This window comes from Lepisosteus oculatus, chromosome 8, assembly GCF_040954835.1.
Source record: "Lepisosteus oculatus isolate fLepOcu1 chromosome 8, fLepOcu1.hap2, whole genome shotgun sequence".
Classification (NCBI taxonomy): Eukaryota; Metazoa; Chordata; class Actinopteri; order Semionotiformes; family Lepisosteidae; genus Lepisosteus; species Lepisosteus oculatus.
Window position 1 is genome coordinate 9172086 of NC_090703.1, and position 18650 is coordinate 9190735.

At 39.2% G+C, this 18650-nt stretch overlaps 1 protein-coding gene across 3 annotated transcripts in view; it reads left to right on the forward strand.

Moving 5' to 3' along the window:
- The window catches only part of LOC102688782 (latent-transforming growth factor beta-binding protein 2), a 128145-nt gene that overhangs the window by 22362 nt on the left and 87133 nt on the right, over positions 1–18650 (forward strand). For all 3 annotated transcript variants that reach the window (XM_015350349.2, XM_015350353.2, XM_015350352.2), the window contains exon 3: positions 4324–4591. In XM_015350349.2, coding sequence (XP_015205835.2) covers positions 4324–4591 — 268 coding nt within the window. The remainder of the gene's footprint in view (positions 1–4323; positions 4592–18650) is intronic.

Here is an 18650-nt window from a genome sequence, read left to right on the forward strand (position 1 = left end):
GAGGAGAAGACTGTCAGTGTGGAGATAATTTTAACAGCACAAAAACATACCATAGCAGTCCTGCTGAAGGAATACAGCTCCTGAAATACGCAGTCTTGAAGCAGAAGTCAAGCCATGAACAGCTTGACTCTGGGCTTTGGGGAGTGCCCTTTGTTTCATCTTCGGCACATTGCAGTGGAGGAGAGATCTAAGTGTCAGAAGGTCTAAGGCTTTTTTACATTTAGTTCCTCCGATGGGTAGCAGTTAAAAGCCTTTGCACATCCACAGTAACAAGAGAAAGTGCAGTTTCACATTGGAAGTCATGATTTTATTTTAAATATCGCTTTTGAAATCCTTACAGCAAGCTGACAGTTGAAATCTACAGTGATAATAGAGGCAGGCTAAGCCTTCTGTAAAAACATTGACAGGGGGATGGCACTTCTCTCACACTCATGGATGACCTCTAGGCCTGTGCTTCACAGAGGTGTTTCAAAGAACAAACTCAAAGCTCCATTAACCAAGGGGGTGTTCTGAGTACATCTTGGAGTCAATGAGAGCAATGGAGGACTGCAAGAACGCTTGTTTTTGTACCTAAAACAAAGCTCTTGTTTCACAGTGGTACAGTATGTAGGCCAACATTAGGTGATAAGACAATAAATAAATGTAAGGGCAGGAAATGTTAGCAAGGAAAGCTGTATTGTTGATGGACGTGTGTCCCATTGTCCCATCCAGTCACTAGTATTTTATTGATACGAGAGCAAATGTTGTTTTTACTACATTTGTATTTTTTTCAAATTCCAATTACAATTATGATACAAAAGGCAGTCACTGACTTGGAAAACGCTGAAATCAAAACCGCAGTTCTAAAAATTATTTTGCTAAATGTTGTACAAACGGTGACTTAACTGCAGTACAAATACAGTAGTCAGGATGCTTAATGTTAAGTTTCCCTCGTGCTATTGCTACCCTTCTTGAATGTAATATAAACATGTTTACTTGTAAAGGATCCTAGCCTTCGGAACTAGTATAAAAATAAAGGATATTTTGAAGGCAATATTCATATAATAAAAACATAAACAACATCCAAGGGAGTTTCTTTGGATTTAGTTAATGCTTTAAGTCAAGTTGTGGTGCTCTAGGAAGAAATGTCTAGAGCTAATATGTTTACACAAATATTTTGAGGAATTTCATTATATAGCCTTCTCATACCATGACTGATAGTTTGGCTCCATATAAAATGCTGAATTTGAGGATCTTGTTAAAGACGTTTTAACGTGGCATGGAAAGTAGTGTGAAGCCCAGCTGGGACTGATTTGTTCAGGGCTGTTAACCTGAGAAGAAAGACCTTTCCTCCCGAGAACAGCTATCTCTTCTGAGGGATGTGGTGTATCTTTGAGGAAGGCTGGAGGAAAAAAAAACTCTGAGGTGGTTGAAAGCAATTTCTTAATCATTTAGACCATTTTTTTTCAATGTTTGTATAGTATATCTGTGTGTATCCATAGGTGTGTTTGGAAATGCTAAAATATGTTTCAATAGGTAACCAAGGAAGGTCCTTGCTCTTAGCATGGCAAAAAACACAATATTCCATCAGATTGGTCTTTATTATGGTTTTTTTTGTTGTTTTGAGTCATCAAAGATATTTTTTTTTGTATCTCAATCACGTGTGTTGTCTCCCTCTGCCCTGGGCAAATCAGAGAGCAGAAGCCATGTATCTTATCTGCTGAATAATGCACAGTTACAGTATGCTGCTGCGTCTTTTCAAACTGCAAGTCTGTAGCACAAACAGTGGCACTAGGCTGTGGGATGGAGGAGCTGATGCATCTCCTACAGAAGGAATGGCAGGTAGTCCAATGCACCTTGGCTATCTAGTGAAATTTAGTGTTTTGCAGCAAGTGGAAGAAACTCTGGCCTGCTTTCAGCACTGCCCCGTCAGTCAGCTAACAGCATGCTGCTGATTCAAACAAGGGGTTTCTGAACTGCTCCGAGCATGTGCTTTTGTCAGTTGAGACTCTCGTCAGGGCCATGACATCGCCTTTTTCCCATCGGGCATGAACTGTGAAGATCTTTATAATTCCGACCAAACAATGCATAAAGCTGATAATGCTTCAGATTTGTTTTTGCTAAAACTGCTGTTTGTTATTCTTCCCCAGGATTCGCTGTGGAGTTGTTTGCTCCTTAAGCTACAGAGCTATGCCCAGAAATCCTTGTAATATGAGTTTTTGCAGACTCTTTTCATTAAAGTGGCATGAATCCAAGTGTACGTCTCTTTGGTAGATGACATATTTAACTCCTCACTTAACTCAATCCATGCAAATTTAATTTCATTCTTTGGTGGAAAACTTGCATCAGACACTAAATAGTTATGCTTCTCCAGAAGAGCTTTTGACTGCCTAGATTAACTTTATCTGAAAGAGTCTATATGTAAGAAAGCAGTGTAATAGCAAAAGAACATTCAGATTTAATATTCTTTTGTGTACATAAAAAACACAACAGTTAATTGTATTACTTTTTCCCTTTCTTAAAATTTAAGATTTGCCGCCAAAGGTAGGGTGGATAGCTGGGAAGGGCTCTCTCAACTCTTCACTGCTCAGTGAGCCTGCAGTTTGCACGGCTGCATGCATGCAGTACTGTTGCTGAGGGATGTGCCTGTTCTCCTGAACCTCTGCTACAGCGCTGTGCAGCCTGTGACGTGTTCCAAGACAAATGGCTCCTAGGTGGGCAGGTTGGAAGTGGAGTCTACCTGCACTTTCTAGTTCCTCATTCTTCCCTGTGGGTGGTCATGAGGTTCATAGCAGCAAGCTGAGACATGACAAGCACACAACTGGCTATTCCAAAACCTGGTGGGTAAAAAAAAAATAATTAGGGATTCTATCATATTTTTTTAAAAAAACTACGATTGTGAAATATTCTTTCCAGTTTTAAACAGCACATTATTAATCACCTCGGCCAGCCTCTAAAAGCCTCAAGCACAGTAAAGATGACAACATGCATTCTCTCTAGCCCTTTGGCCTGTTAGACACGGTTCTTCAGGGGCTGAAAGCTTTCACTGTTGGACACTGCCAGCTCTCACACACCCTGCAAGTCTCAGGGGTCACTGATGTGTAGCAGGACACAGATATCCTGGTTATATGTCAATAATGACATGGGCTAGGCTTGAACTGTTGATATCTGGATTATAGAGCTGACCAGAGCTCTTAGTAAGTTTAGCCAATTTTGGCCCCTGGCATGTACCATGATTTTAAGCCCAGAGACTAACTGCAATGTAAACATATTAATTATACCTGATAACTAAATCTGTATGGTGCTGTTTTAAGTTTAGGTCTGTTACAGTAGTACTGCTGTTCAAGAAGAGCGCCAGAAGATATGGGTCAGATGGTTTTGTCATAACGCTAGAATATAAACTCATCTCTTGGAAAACCAGCCAGGCAAAAGCCTAACTGATTGTGTGCATGCACAAATACACATGAAACGCACCAAGCCATGATTCTGAGACAGTGTGTAACTCAGCCAGAAAACTGAGAACACTAATATTGGAATTGCAATGGGAAAAAAAACCCAGGTGGCCTGAAAAGAGAGAATTAAAGTAAAAACAAAAGGAAGCTAATTTGTCGATTTGTCCACTTTTACATCTGTGTCAGTAATATTTCTCTGCTTTCTGCAGAGAGCAGCTGTTGTCTTTAGGATAGAAAAATCATTCCCTGAGTGCCATCTGGAATGTGTATATGCAGTATGTATTTAAAAAGAAACTCAGAGAGAGATTCTGTTTTTAGTAGCATACCAAAGTCCAACAGGTACCTAGAATCAACAAGGAGGGTGGGCTGTTCTTCAGTTCACTGTAGGAGACAATGAAAACCCAAAATACACTATCCTGCTCCTTTCTTAAAATTCATTTTTATAATGACATTAGTGCTCATCACATAAATATGCTTGAATCTCAGTTTTTCAACTGCATGACTGAAGTAGGTTCAGTTTCGTTATGGGGATTTTTTCCTTCAAAAGTCAATTTTAAATGTGATTTTGCAATGAAGTGAATATGTTTCCTGAGTATTTTAAAAAGGTTCAAGTAGCAGCGTACAATACCTTATCAACATAAAATGTTATTCAGAGCTTGTTGTGCAAATTAACAATTTGACTGAATAGACACCAACTTATGTTCTTATGTTCACTTTAAAAAACGTATTCGTTCTAATATTTTGATGATTACAGCATCTTGTGTGGAAGAGCAGACCCTAAAACCTAAGGAGAACATTAACGTTGAAAAGTATTCATGTTGGGAGGGGGAGGGGAAAGAAATCTCTTAAGGGAAAAAAAATTAATGGAGTATTTCTGGTGGGTTTTTTTCAGCTGATTGTCAACCACCCTGCCAGAACAGAGGGTCCTGCAGTCGGCCTCATACCTGTGTCTGCCGGTCCGGTTTCCAGGGCCCCAGGTGTGAGGAGGTGGCCCCCGAGCAGGTGTACGTTCGGACAGGCTCCTCACGGGCCCTGCGGCCTCTTCCTCCCAGCTCCACCCTGCTCAACCACCGGAGGCCCGAGGACAGTCAGGGAAGAAACACCAGCAGGGGGCAGCTCCCCAGACAACTACCTGAATCCGAAGGGCAGCCACTTTCCACGTGAGTCAATTAAAATTCTTCCTGAAAGTTCTGGCAATTTCATTTTAATTAATTACATTTTCAACCAGAGTTTTTTTTTTAAATGAGTCAATGGAACCGTCTGTTTTTTCCCAACACAGTGTGAAGAAAATTGGCCCTGAATTGCATGAACCCTCATTTTGACTGCAGAAAATCAGCTTTGCTTTGAAGAAGCAAAGAGCACAACTGATCCCGAGTATCGGAGCTCAGATTTAATGAGATGGGTGCAGACTCTGCTTATCTCGGGTAGAAAAAAATGGGTGACTCGAAAGACCCCTTGCTTTATAAAAGCAAAAAAACTTGGCACTCAATAGACTAGGAATGTCTGAACTTTAAGGAATCTGAATGTAACCAATACTTCAGCTGGGTAGCTGAAAACAAAGATATTTAACCTTATAACTCTGAATTTATTGCATGATTCAGATCTATGATGGCTTTGTTTTAATCGCATGCTGGCAGGCTAGCAGGGCAGTCACCTGGAGTGGTTAAGAATTCGGTTTTGGCCGTGTGTCATTAAGTGTGTTAAGGAAGTATGCAAAGGAATGCTCCAGCCCTGGGGCCAATTCCAGGTTTTCCATTCCAGTTCCCTTCCAATTCCATTTCTGTGGATGTGAAATGAGAATTGGAAATGGAAATCAGTTTGATAGAAGGATTTGTCCCAAACTCAAGAATGCTCACAGTTTACAAAGCCATTCTTGATCCATTTTTAAGTTTGCCTTAGTGTTTATAGTTAATCATTTGGCTAGGGAAAAAAAATCAAATCAGTGATGTTAATTGGGGAAAAAAAAAATGCATCAGCAAATTAAAGCCATCGTAGCATAAGCTTACCAGGACTGGCGTATATGTATTGGAACATTGTTGTCAGACATTCAGTGACGTTTATACAGTGTAAATTCAATAAAGGATCCTGTAGCCTTCTGAATATCAGTCCTGCCTTGTCCTGCCACACACAGGAAAGGCCGATGTAGCCTGCTCATACACTACCCACTCCCTTGTGTAAGACCGATACAGTAGGTTTGTCCTGGCACCTGACCCCACCGAGAGCAGAGAGAGGATTGGACAAGCGGTGTGAGAGGAGTCCCTGGAAAGCACAAGCCACCAGTGGGATCACTATCCACTGCTATGTAGTTCAGAACACGATGGCCTTTGTGTTCTGCGTGGAGTCTACTGTTAGCAAAACAGTGGCCTGTGCCGAAACAAACAGCGCAACCGTTATGGGAGTCAGCTGTGTTTTGATTAGCCGGGCCAAGACCCATGTGTATGAGCAGGGTGTCAGACATTTCCTGCAAACATGCCCAGAATGCGGGCTCTCTGACCTTTCCTCTGACTGTTCCTGCCACCTCCTCCGAGAGCTGAGGAGCATCCTGAGGGGCTTGGGGATGAGATGAGGTCATGTGGACCTGGGCAGGGAGTTGATCTGCAGCTGTGTGGCCCTTGTACCTCTCTGGTATGCGCTAGCCCGAATGATGAAGCAGGGACAGGTCCATTCGAGCCTGGACCATTCTTAGCAGGGTATGGGAAAAGGAACATTCTGCCATCTCCGTTGCAAAATCGTTAAAAAACATTAAATATTTATTTTGAACATAGTTTGTACAGTCTGTGTTTTGTAGGTTTCCTGATCTCTTCTCTTCGCGGTGGTCCACCCTGTTGTTTCCAGAGGAGGTGTGGCTGCTCTCCTCACAGGAATAATTTAGTTAGAAAGGTCACAAATCCTGCGTCATTTGGCCATCTCAGCTCCCCTGTTCTCCTGACTCTTAAATTACCGTGACGGTAACAGTGAGAAACAGCTCTAAAATTTTATACTAAAACATGCAGTCAAAAATCCATTTGAGAGCTTTGAGTTAATTTGCCCTCAAAATGCAGGAGCCTCAAATTCAGCACACCACCCTAGTGGTTAGTGTTACTCCATTTTCTTTGGGGGCTGGGGGCCAGCTTTCCTTGCACTGCTTTTCTAGCTGTAATCAAAGAGCTTTTTGTCATTCCCCTTCCCCTGACATTTCTTTCAAGATGCTCACTGCATGTATACATGCTGTATGTCCGTATTTATGTCTGGGAAATTCTCCCATTTTCCACCTTACTTTGTCAGTTTATTTTATATACTGTTAGCAGTAACAGTATCTAGCCAAATACTTCATTTTTAGTTTTAATTGTTCTTCTATGTTCTTCTATGTTATGTATTTTTCTTCTGCAATGTGGAAAGAATAATCGCATAGATCTTTATGTAAAATCTTCTCAATTAAAAAAGTAATACAAATTTGTCAAGCTGGCATTCTCAATAAAGTGCAATATGCTGATGATATGGTCAAACAAAAAGAAAACTACAGTAAACATTTGTTTGAATTTAGCTTTTAAGCAAATCTTCTTTGTTGCTGCAAATGTATTATCTGGCTAATGATCTGGTTTGCTGAAGTATCTAACCATTATCTGGAAATTTAGTCTAGATAGCGTACAGTGGCTTTTTCACATCATAACTGTGATGAACTACCAGATGGCTATTTTACTGAAAACGACTTGGGGTGTTACTGGAGTTCTCCTCCAGTTTTTCTTTTGGAAACTTTATATTTTATGGACAGGTGTGCATACTGCATAAGTCTGTTTACCCTGAGACAGAGATGGCTGTAATTCAAACCCACAATTTAACCCAAATCTGGGTAATTAACCTTTCTCCTTTTGTTTCTGTGCTTTGATCTCTGTAGCCTTCCTGTTAGGGTGCCTGTGAGAAATTTGAAATGCATTGGATTACTGTAACTAGGCATTAGTACTCTATTACTAAAAGTGTCTGTAAAGTATTTGATAATCTAATCTTTTTTTAAAGATGTTAAGGTCACATCACTATACTGGTTTTCTCTCACTTTTTTTGCACACAACATGGAAATATGGTGAATGAGGTGTAGGTTTTTGAAAGATACAGTATATCTTTAGGTATAAAAAGGTATTAAATATTTAGGTATATCCTATATCACATACCTATAATTAAATAAATGCTTAAGTATTTTTTAATACGCTTTATAACCTTTAAGTCCTAAATATTTCTCTTCAAATGGGGAAATTTGATTACACATGACACCTGAATTAATCCCATCCTGACGTTAAGATACACAGTTGCAGGGCACATGTTAATACAATGTACATTTTTTACTTGTGAGTCAGGAGATTAGACATAAAACAAAATTACGACTTTGATTCTGTGCTACGCAGACACATAAATTGAGTCTCGCATATTATTGAGATGAGTGATGCGACTAGACAGCTTTAAGATTGAACAGCCCTACATAACAGTAACTTTTAATCTCATAGCTAAGTATTTATCCAGCAATTTAGCAGATCTATTTTGATAAACGTAGAGAAAAGACATGCTAAAGCAACTTTATAAATACATTTTATGACATCTTCTTTGTCATCATTTTCACCTTGTATGTTTCTTTATGCTTGCAACAGCCTTAGCCAAATATAGGCAATTGCTTACCCATCTTTTTGAAAAACAATGATAGATGATACTGATTGGGCGATTGGTTATTGTCTGTAGAGGCATGAGATGTTTTTTTTTTTAAGTTCCTTTGTCTGGCTGGAGTGATTCTGATCAGATCTGCTTAAACAGGCTACCCTGCGTTAAGTACACGGGAAGGTGTGTAGACACTGACAAGCCTGGCTCGGACTCCACCGTCGAAAGCACAGCCAGTGAGAAGCTTGTGCGGAGAGCCAGACCTACTGTAAATTAAACCAGTGACTCGCGCAATGTCTGCAGAGATTAAAGTGGCTGCCTACAGCAGGTTATCCCAGAGCTTTCTTCAAAAGAAAATAAATAAGTATTTCCTAAAAATGAAAGTCACTTTTCATCGTTTCAGTTCTCCTTAATTTGCAGGTGTTGTACATATATTGCGGGTGAATTTATATTCCGTTCCTGGAAAGGCAGTGGGATGTGATTTGTCATGCCGGCAGCACCTTGTTAGTCACGTCGGTTCCATTTCAGAGTATTCTGGCAGGGGATATTTGTATCATTGCCAGTAGGCTCACAGCATGCGTCCAGTCAAGTTGGATAGCATTGAATTGGTCAGGGTCATGGGGTCACCCACTCACTAACTTGTAATATGAAACTATGGTTCTTTTGGACTGTTTCTTCTCCAGTTCTGCTGTTTGGCTATGTAGTGTAACACAAATGTTTGTGATTTTTTTTTTAAAACAGCCATAGATAAACATACATTGAGTTGTTTGTTGTAAACTGGTGTATCAAATCTCGACGAGCTGCTTAGAAGTGAAAAGTTCAAGAGCAACGGTTTTTGATGACTTTTTGACTTTGTTGCTGATTAGCTTGTATGAAGCCACGGCATGATTTCTTCAAAGTAGACACAACTAAACCCCCCCCCCCCTGTTTTATTTTTACTGTGGACTTGCCTTTTCTGCTCTTTGAGGCTGTGTGCACAGCCTCTTTTAAATCTAGTTGAGAGGAAATCAAGGATGCTACAGTAACACCTTCTTTGGCTGAAAGCATAGGTTGAGTTGTTACATCAGTCTTTTTTATGTAAATAATGTACACTATAGTTTATTTTCTGATTTAAAAAATAATTTCGGCTTCCTTTTTTTGGAGAAAACCACTATATGTTGTGCAGCAGCACATTTTCTAGGTTTAGGTGTCTGGTTTTGGGATTGACAAGCAACATGTGACAAAGCCAGACCAGGACTACCTGTGATGATAGTGTCAAAGAGGTTCTTTAGCCACTGCAATGGGAGACTCTAACGCCCCGTAACAACCGTGAACTACCATGCATGAGAATAGGCAGGAACAATGAAGACATACTTAACAAGTTGCAGCTTAAATCACGTATATCTAATCATTATGTTCTGTTGTGTTTCCCACTTTAATCTGAAGAAGTAAAACAGTGCATGAAAGGTGTATTGAAAATACTCTTGTAATATTGGATTGTCGAGATTTCAGTACAGATTTTATTCATGCATTACTTAATATACACTACATGGATGATGTAGTACTTTACATTTTAAGTAATGCTCAAAAGCAAATTTTGCACCTCCATATTCTATCCGCATGTTAATACATTACTAGTTTGTGTTTTGTGATTCTTTTTAAAACTCTCTTTCCTGCGGGCAGATCTAAACGTGCATGAGCAGCATTTCACACATACCCTGTAACAACTAAAGCATTGTAAGGTAAATTATAGGAAATGTTGCACAAAATCTTAATGGACCAGGCACAGATGAAGTAAATACCAAAATCTCACAAACAACATTTTTTTAGAGCAAGAGAGTGGAAAAACAAATCCTGTTTCCATTTCAAATATGTAGATCCTATGGGGAAAAAAGCACATTTGTGCATTTATTAACTGTTATGTATTGCAGACTAACCTGCAAGTGAATGTATTTTGACATATTGAGAGTTGTGGCGGTGTTGTGATCTGCATTGTTTAAATATGTCATTAGATGAATACTTTTACGAGTAAGTCTTGGGTGCTAAAATACATCAGAATTGACAAAACATATGAGCGTCTTCCTGTTGTCTACATTCAAGGGCTGGGAAGTGAAGTGTTCTGGTGCTCCACTTGTGTTCTGCCTCTCGGAGTTTGCAGGGCTGGGGTCAATCACTGACGGGCCTTTAGGATGTGCTCATAAACATTGAACCCAGAGTGTCCTAAGAGTGCAAACTATATTGTTCCCTAAGCCCCTCAAATGGGATGCTGGTTTCACCCTGCCATTTAACACTGGTTTCCTCTGGGGTTTAAATCATTTCTGGTGTTGACGTTCTCTTCCTTGTGAGTGAGAAAGACCTGTGGCTGAAGTCGGTGCACAGCCATGTGGCGGTTTTATTAGGGTTGGGGCCAGCGCGGCGCCCTGCTTGCAGCTGAAATGAAGATGTGGAACGGGGGAATGATCTAAAGCTTTGCTGTTTTACCATTTGCTGGAATGGAATTGTGTTACATAAAATATTATTATTTGCAGTACATGAAATGGCAGTTTTACCTTACTGTTTTTATTTAGAATTATTCTGTATATCATTATGTTTTGAAGAACTGGGAACATACATAATCATCTGTGGTTTGTGTGTACATTTGAGAAACCCCAGTACTTCAGATCACCTAAAGGTGAAAACCTTTATGTTCCCATGTGTTTCTGTCTTAAAAAAACTGTAAATTGACTAAATGTGCAAACTTCCCTTTAAATCTGCTAACATGCAAAAACTACTTTATTTACAGCAAAAATAATGTTACTGCCACAGTGTGTAAGGAATGTTTTTATAGCAGCAACTATTGACATAACAAATAGCTGTATGCTTTTATAAGAGATGATAACGTCGGCTCGAGTTTCTTTTCTAACATTTGACGAAAGTAGAAGCAACAGGAGGAGAGACTGCAGTCTAAGAAAAACACATTGAGAGCAGAGGCTCTGAAGTACTTTTTTTTCACTTTACAGGATAAAAATGGGAGGAATACTTAAGGGTCTTGTCACACAGACCACAACTGTGAGGTCATTATTAAAATAATCGGAGGCTCAAGGGGAAAGATCTGAAGCTCTTGCCTTTCTGAAACTGTTTAAAACAATCTGAATAATCCTCTCAGCTATGCTCAATGGGCCCATCAGTTGGGTAACACTAAAGGTGCACAAGGAAAAAAGCCCTTTCTTAAATGGCATCTCACAGAGGACAGTAGTATGAAAACAAAAGACTTACTTTAAAGTACTTATGATTTTATTTGTACCCAGAGCATTTTTTAATTTCTGGTGAAATCACTACCGCCCTCAGCTGTTCCAGTATTGAATAACTTGCTGTAGTGATGATGTTTATATAAGGGTATTTTCAGAGGGGGCACTGTACTTCTTAGTCTTTAATTCACACTAACTGCTCCTGCTTTGACTCTCCCATAAAAACTGTCCCATTATATTCTACCACTGATGTGGACTACAGTTACCCAGGGACAAGCAGTAGCTCATGGGCAGATCCTGGGGAGATTCCAGCTTGCCTTTAATACGTGACAGTTTTCAGCATTCGCTGTATGGAGTCATCTTCCGTTTCTGCAGCGGACAAGTCTGAGTCTCTCCGAGAGAATGTTTGTCCTTTAATACTCAGGTGTCAGCTTTAAGGAAGTGAACTTCACAGATTTCCTTTGCCATGTGGTGAGTTTGTTTCAGTGGGAGGGGGCACACATCAACAGATTAATTTACGGCCTTCTCTGGTGTATAAAAAAGGTCTTAATTCACCTTCTCTGGTGCATTAAGACAATCAGGCATTTATAGTCTATACAGTCTAAAGAGGAGCCGATCTTTTGCAGGTTCCTTTTCCTCCTGCGTACCCTGCCTGCAAAAGACATTGTGCCACCAGGCTGTCTGCAGCCCTCATCAAGCAGGATGTGGCAGGAGAGCAGGCCGCTGTGTCTCCTAGTGCTGCTAGGAGATGCACACTGGGGAATTTGGGAATAAATCTGTATCTGTGATATATGGCCATCTTGCCATATGTTATTCTTGTTGTGCTCCTTTTCTTAAAGAAAAAAAAATACTCTCGAAAAAATGTTCTCATCGTGAAACATTCTGCAGACACTACTGCTTCTTTTTACCTACGTCTATTGAAGATGAGGGAAATGTAAATAATTGAGTCAAAGTTTCAGCCTGAGGGAGTTAACGTTTGTGACTTTGTGAACTGGTGCTGTGCACTTGACCCCTGAACTGTGGTCCCCACTGAGTGCTTGGACTTGCAATAAGCGAGCAGGGATTTTCCGGAATATAAGTACCCTGGCTCAGGTGACATCCTCTGCTGTGATTTAGGAGGGACAGTGCATTGTGTGATTATGAATTGGTACTATATTACCAAGCATCAGGAGGCTTGCTATCCCAGCTGTGCCTTCTCCTTAAATGAACCTTTTGTTCTTTTTTTTGGGTTGCGAGTACATCACAGGAATATGGTTGGTTGGCACACTGATCTGTCTTTAAAAAAATGGGAACAATAGAAGTCATTCCAGTTTATTACTTTGCAGATTTGTTTTTTTTACAAAGTATAATTTATTATAGAACAACCTTTTCCTTAGTTCTGCCCTGTCCTTACTAAGCTTGGCCATGTGAACCCTTCTCCAGTATGTCGGTTTTCTTGTTTGTTTGGGGCCTTTACTGTTTCCAGAGGAACAACAGCTGAAAACCTAAATCAGCACAGAAGTGAGCCTCAGATGTCACATCCTTTGTGTTAATAGTAACGGACACTGTTCCAATAAACAAATGCAGCTTTAGAATAATTGTTTATGGCGATTCATGCATCAGAATAAAATGCAGCCGAAAAGTGACTACAGAAGTCGTGCTTGAAAGCCTCTATAGTCTATACACAACTTTAAAATGGGATAAAATCTGCCCTATCTTAATCATTCAGTTCGTCTGTAGCTCCCAAACAAAGGTATGAAAGGTAAGAAATGTGGACAGTGTGAAATTGGGAAATTTAAATATGAAAAGCTAGAGAAAGTATATACAGCACAGAAGCACCAGTGAATTATATTATCATGATATTAATCAGTGTTCAGTTTGAAACTTTACAAATATATGGATCTAGAGTCTAGTTTACAGGCCGCAGCCATGAAACACCTACAACTGGAGTATTAGTGAGAGATGAAGTTTCCCAGAAATCATCTGCCGTTGTTAAAAAGGTTGCAGGTTCCCCCGGGGCATTTCACTCTCCCAGCAGGTCCCATTAAATGAAAGGCCTCTTACAGCTCAGCCACAGACAGCGCGGCTTTGCTCTCCGAGTGTTCCAACCCCTGTTCTCCAGGGCTGTGTCAAGCCCTATTACTGTCTTCTCTTCCACTCGGAGGTAAAAGGAAGTCCAAGTTTTACCCCAAGAAACATGCTTTGATGAAAGCAGCAATTTGAGATAAGAGTGACAGGAAAATCTGCCATAAAGGATGATTTGGTATTGGTCTGGAGCAACAATCTGTATCCATGCTCTAGTGTAAATGAAGGCTGCTCAGTTAGAACACTGTCACTTTATAATGCTTTGCTCCTTTGACAAGGCACCTATGAAGCTCAGTGGTGGAAAATTTTAATAACCACTTTGGAGGGGTTTAGATCCATAAGTGATAATTTGCAGAGGTGAGACAGCCAGAGCTCATTAGTGTTCTGTACTGTTTGCCAACCAGATACACTGTACCATTTTATATGCACATAGGAATGTCAGGAAATGTCAGTCTTTAGTTACTTACAGTATGGTGTTTAGTTTAAGGGGAAATTTGCAATATTTCTGACACAAAAAATAATTAATGTCTCAAGCACCGGTCACATATGTGTTTTACTTCCATTTTTTCCCCACAAATCTTAAAACAGTACAGTGTTCTCTCATTGTCAACAATTTAAGGAGTAGTCACCTGTTGGTCTTAGTCCAAAACATACAGCATGCTGCCTGAAATTAAAAAAAAAAATAGCAGCTTTGTCTCAAACAGCCTTGGCCTTCCTTTGTACTTACCCCTTAAGAAAACATATTCTCCATATAGCGATCTTGTGTGTGTGTGTGTGTTCATATACAGGTACATATGTTATTGTAATCAAGAGGTATTAAAGTGTGGGTTTGTTCTTAATCTGAATAAGACCGCACACTTTTCCACCCATTCAAAATCTCATTTAATATCTCTTTTTAGTTAAGTTTATAATTTACCCATATTATCCTTTTTTTAGACACCGTTTGGTCACTGGAGAAAGTTTCAGAATGATATGCAGCAGTCTGGGTCATTTTAATGTCTGGGTTATTATGCCAGAACTACTTCAAGGAAGATGTAAGGCTTTAGGTGCTGCAAAGACTACCGTTAGCTAGTTCGACTCAGCCAAGAGGTTTACCACAAGCTTGTCTGTGTAGTCTAAATATGTTTAGGCAAAACATTACTTGCTAAGTGACACTAAATTTACAACATTTCTGTCAAGATCTCATTCTTCTGCCAAGCAATAACAAAGGAAGAGCACTTGACTTGAAAGAATTGGTTTGCATTACAAAAAACAAATTATATCACAGCTTTTCTATTTGTACAGCTATCGTGTTTACATCAATGGAGACAGCCCTACACTTAAGATCAGCAAAGCCTCCAAAGCATGAAATGGAACGAGTTGTTTTGGCTCGATGTGCAAGTGTCATTTTTCTTCAGTGAGTGAAGCCTGTCCCTAGTATTGAATACCAAGTTATGTCCGCCACCTTGGAGTTGGGCATGAAGTTTGGCACAGGGCTTAGCACTCATGTGATATAGGGATAATACACTGTCCACAGATTTACAGGGCCTGGGTAATAGATAAGGCTTATGAGGGTTTTGGAATGAAAACCAAGTGCTGTGATTTATACTGGCAGTAGGAGTGCTGACTTGAAAGCACAGTTCACCCTTGTGTTTTGTTTCACGACACACAGTTTTCCAAGATTAGAAACATCTGCGGGGAGGAACAATTAAGCAAGGCAATAATGACAACAAGTGATGCTATCTAAGCACAATAGGCAAATATCATTCCTAATTGCTTACTGCTGTTTGGCCAGCATAAAGTTACATTGTAGGAGCACTAGGATCTCTTTATAACACTTAGCTGAAGGAACAATACAGTATGTTCCATATTAAGCACACTCCTTACACACAGTCAGACTGATGGCACCACATGTGCCACCTGAACTGGCTGCAGACCGATCATCTTGAGGGTTTTATCCGTCTATAAACCTTAACTTTTTTAGTGTTTTAAGGCTAGCTCTACAACCACGTAAATTGTATTAGACCTTCACCTTTTATCAGTAAAACAACCCCAGTGATTATTTGGTTGCTGTTAGAACCAGAGTTATTTATGTAGAACATTCTGATTTTGCAGTGCCGTGCAAAAAGTGCTTAGATTTTCCTGGATGTTGTCAATTATCTTCTAACATCACCAGATGAACAAGAAATTGATTATTTTATATTTTTGAAAAATACAAAAATATTTCAACTGTAGCTGAAGAACGCTGTTGAGTGCAGTGGCACACTGCAGTACGTTATGGTATGTTCTGGATGGGTTCAGACTAATAGGATTAACCCATGTTCCATGTGATATTCCTTTTCCAGAAAATATTAGTAATTCTGAAATTTATTTGTAAAATAGATTTGTTTAGCAGTAAAAAATAACGTCACAGTGATTTGTTTTGCTTTACAATTTGGAACTAAATATTAAAATCTTTGGCAAAACAGAGGTGTTTCTTGTTGTAGATAGCCAGATTCTGCAAGTCTGGGCACTATGCATCATTTCTGGGAGAAAAGCAAAACCATTTCCATCACACATATTTATGCATGCACATAATTTAGAATGGAACTCAGTGCTGCTCAGTACATGCTGAGTAATGTTTAATGTATTTTTAGTTTTCTTTTTTTTGTGGTTTTAATATGGAGCAGATCTGCAGCCAACAAGAGAGAATTCTAATAAAGCTTAGCTTCCTCACATGGTCTTCGCTCCTCCAATAAAAAAAAATGTTCTTGGGTTTGCTTCTAATGAGAGGTTTTTCAAGAAATCAGTCTTCGATCCTGAGCTTTGAGTCCTTTATTCATTCCACATGCATCTGTTAAAATATTACTTGGTAAAATTAATAATGAGGACATTGTCTTTTTACATCCTGTTAAGTAAAGTAAAGACAGATGCTGACAAAAATGATCAATTTGATTGCTTATTTTAGAGAGATGATAATTACCTTTGTAACATTTTCAAAGAGAGATGTAATGTTTGGTTTATGGGTTCTGCGTGGAGGAATTAGAGAAACAGCTAGTAACGATTATGATCGGGAATACCGCAAGAATTATGTGTAGGTTTTTGCACCACAAAACAACAGATTAGTAATGCCATCATTATAATAAACCATGAGAGATTAAATTATCCTTATGCCTTGTAATTTTGTGGTCTCTCTTTGATGTGACTGACATTTAGAGGTTATTTCATGTTTCAAATTGAGCACACTTCAATGTGGTTTGATGGATTATCCGCATGGACTTCTGTTATGATCAGCAACAACAAGCAAGATACCACACACACATAAATAGCATGCATGGCAGTAGTTGTATGTATCTTATACATATTTAAACATGGAATACTTCAAGCACTAAATGTTTATTGAACAGAACACTGGGTTACCTCAATCACTTGTCCATAATTTTGTTAGGAAAACTTCATTCGTATTCTGCAAAGGTATCAATTTATGGAAAACCGAGCCTTTGCTCAGATTATATACTACCACAAAAAGGGGAGCCAAGGTGTTATTCTGGTGAGTGTAACTGATGTTGAACCACTTTAGCTGAATTTGTATCACAGTGCAAAAAGAGCTTCTGATTTATTCAGCACCAACACCTTTCTCTCCCTAACAAATTAATCACTTTCCTTCTGTAAGAGTAAACTGCTGGTAAAATAGATCATTATGGACCATTATACTTAAGAATGTAGTTATTAATACATATGGATATCCCAAACTGAAAAGTAAAAAGAAAGAAGAAAACAGATTAAGAAGAATGAAGCAGTTGTGAACATACATGAATTATTTACTACAGGTAAAGAGAATACATTTTGTGGTGTTTAAGATCATTGAAGCAAATAATTGATCATTCAGTTTGTAACTTCCTTACAGTGTCCATCAAGCAGTTATTTGGCTGTACACTTGGTCTCATAATATGAAATAATAAAGGATGAAAAGTAATACTCTTTGTGGTTTCTCTAAAGTAAATGAAATTGTATGCGGATTATGTGTCCATTGATTTTCATGACAATGTGAAACAACAGTCCGTTTCTTCAGATACGCAAAGAGCCAAAAATGACCACATTTATTTAAAAGAATGTCTGGCACAGGCGAGAATTCTAGAACAATCGAAGCACATCACATCCTCTTTTTCTTCCACTCTTCTGCAGCTTTCAGTTGCTTTAGGTATTGTCAGCATACATGTTGCTTGAATGTAGACTCAAATGTCCAAACCCTGATTTCGGTTGTCAACTAGAGTACAAGTATGAAGTAGAAAGCTGCTTTCCTTCCTTGCTCTACCTCCCACCAGCCTTGGGCATTGACACCGAAGGCCATGTAATTCAAGCGGATACACATTGTAAAACATTGCAACATCTCTAAGCTAATGTATCTCTGCCTAGTCACCTGGTAGAAAGGTGCTATCAGAAAAATATGTATCTGTCCTGTACCCGACAACCAATTCTCTTTCAATTCTTGATTCACAATGCAGCATAAAGCAATCAGCTGTCAATATCTATAAAGTGCTGTATGTATCCATTGAAAGAGATTTGCGTCTAGACTGCATGTCTGTAAAAACAGTGCAAATCAAGTTTTTCATGACAGGACACTCCTTCACTGTGGATATCTTTAATTTACAATGCAGAGCTGTTTGCTTTTCTTTGGAAAATAACACTGAAAAGCCTTCGCAAATGAGAAATTTTTCTCAGATGAAGTAGATGTTCAGATTTGGCAACTGCATTGATAAAACACGCTGCCCAGCCATGTTGTTAACGCTGAATCCCTGGCTTCCTCCAAACAACTAGATGAAGTCATTGGATCAGTTCGATACTGAAAAAAAAGGTAGTTTGCCGATTGCTTTTGTAACAGTTCATAACCATTCTGTGTAACCACTTAGCACAAGGAAAGGAAAAGGAACCTCTTCACTGACAAATTAAACCTTTCTCAAATACAGCCTTATTAAACTGGCCAGAAGAAGTTAGAAAAGGTCTTGTCATTTTAGTGTAAAGCTTATGTCACAAAGTGCTGTACAGTATGTACTGTATCCATACATGTGTGATTTTGTCTTTTTCAGTTATCCTTGCGGCTGTGAGACCAGTCCAGGGTTGTTTAATAACACATGGTTTTGAGTGTATGAAGGTGAAGGAATTGTTAACAGATCTACCAGATTAACATCAACCCACTTAAAGTGCTTGGAAGGCTCTCAGGGGTAATAAACATTTTGCCATTATTCCCATGACACAGATCTTGCATTCACATTGAAAGGAGAACTCCTCTACCTTTCTTCAAGGGACAAGAGGACTAATTTCTCAATAAGGAGCTTTTTCATACATAATTGGACAAATAAAACCTTTTTAA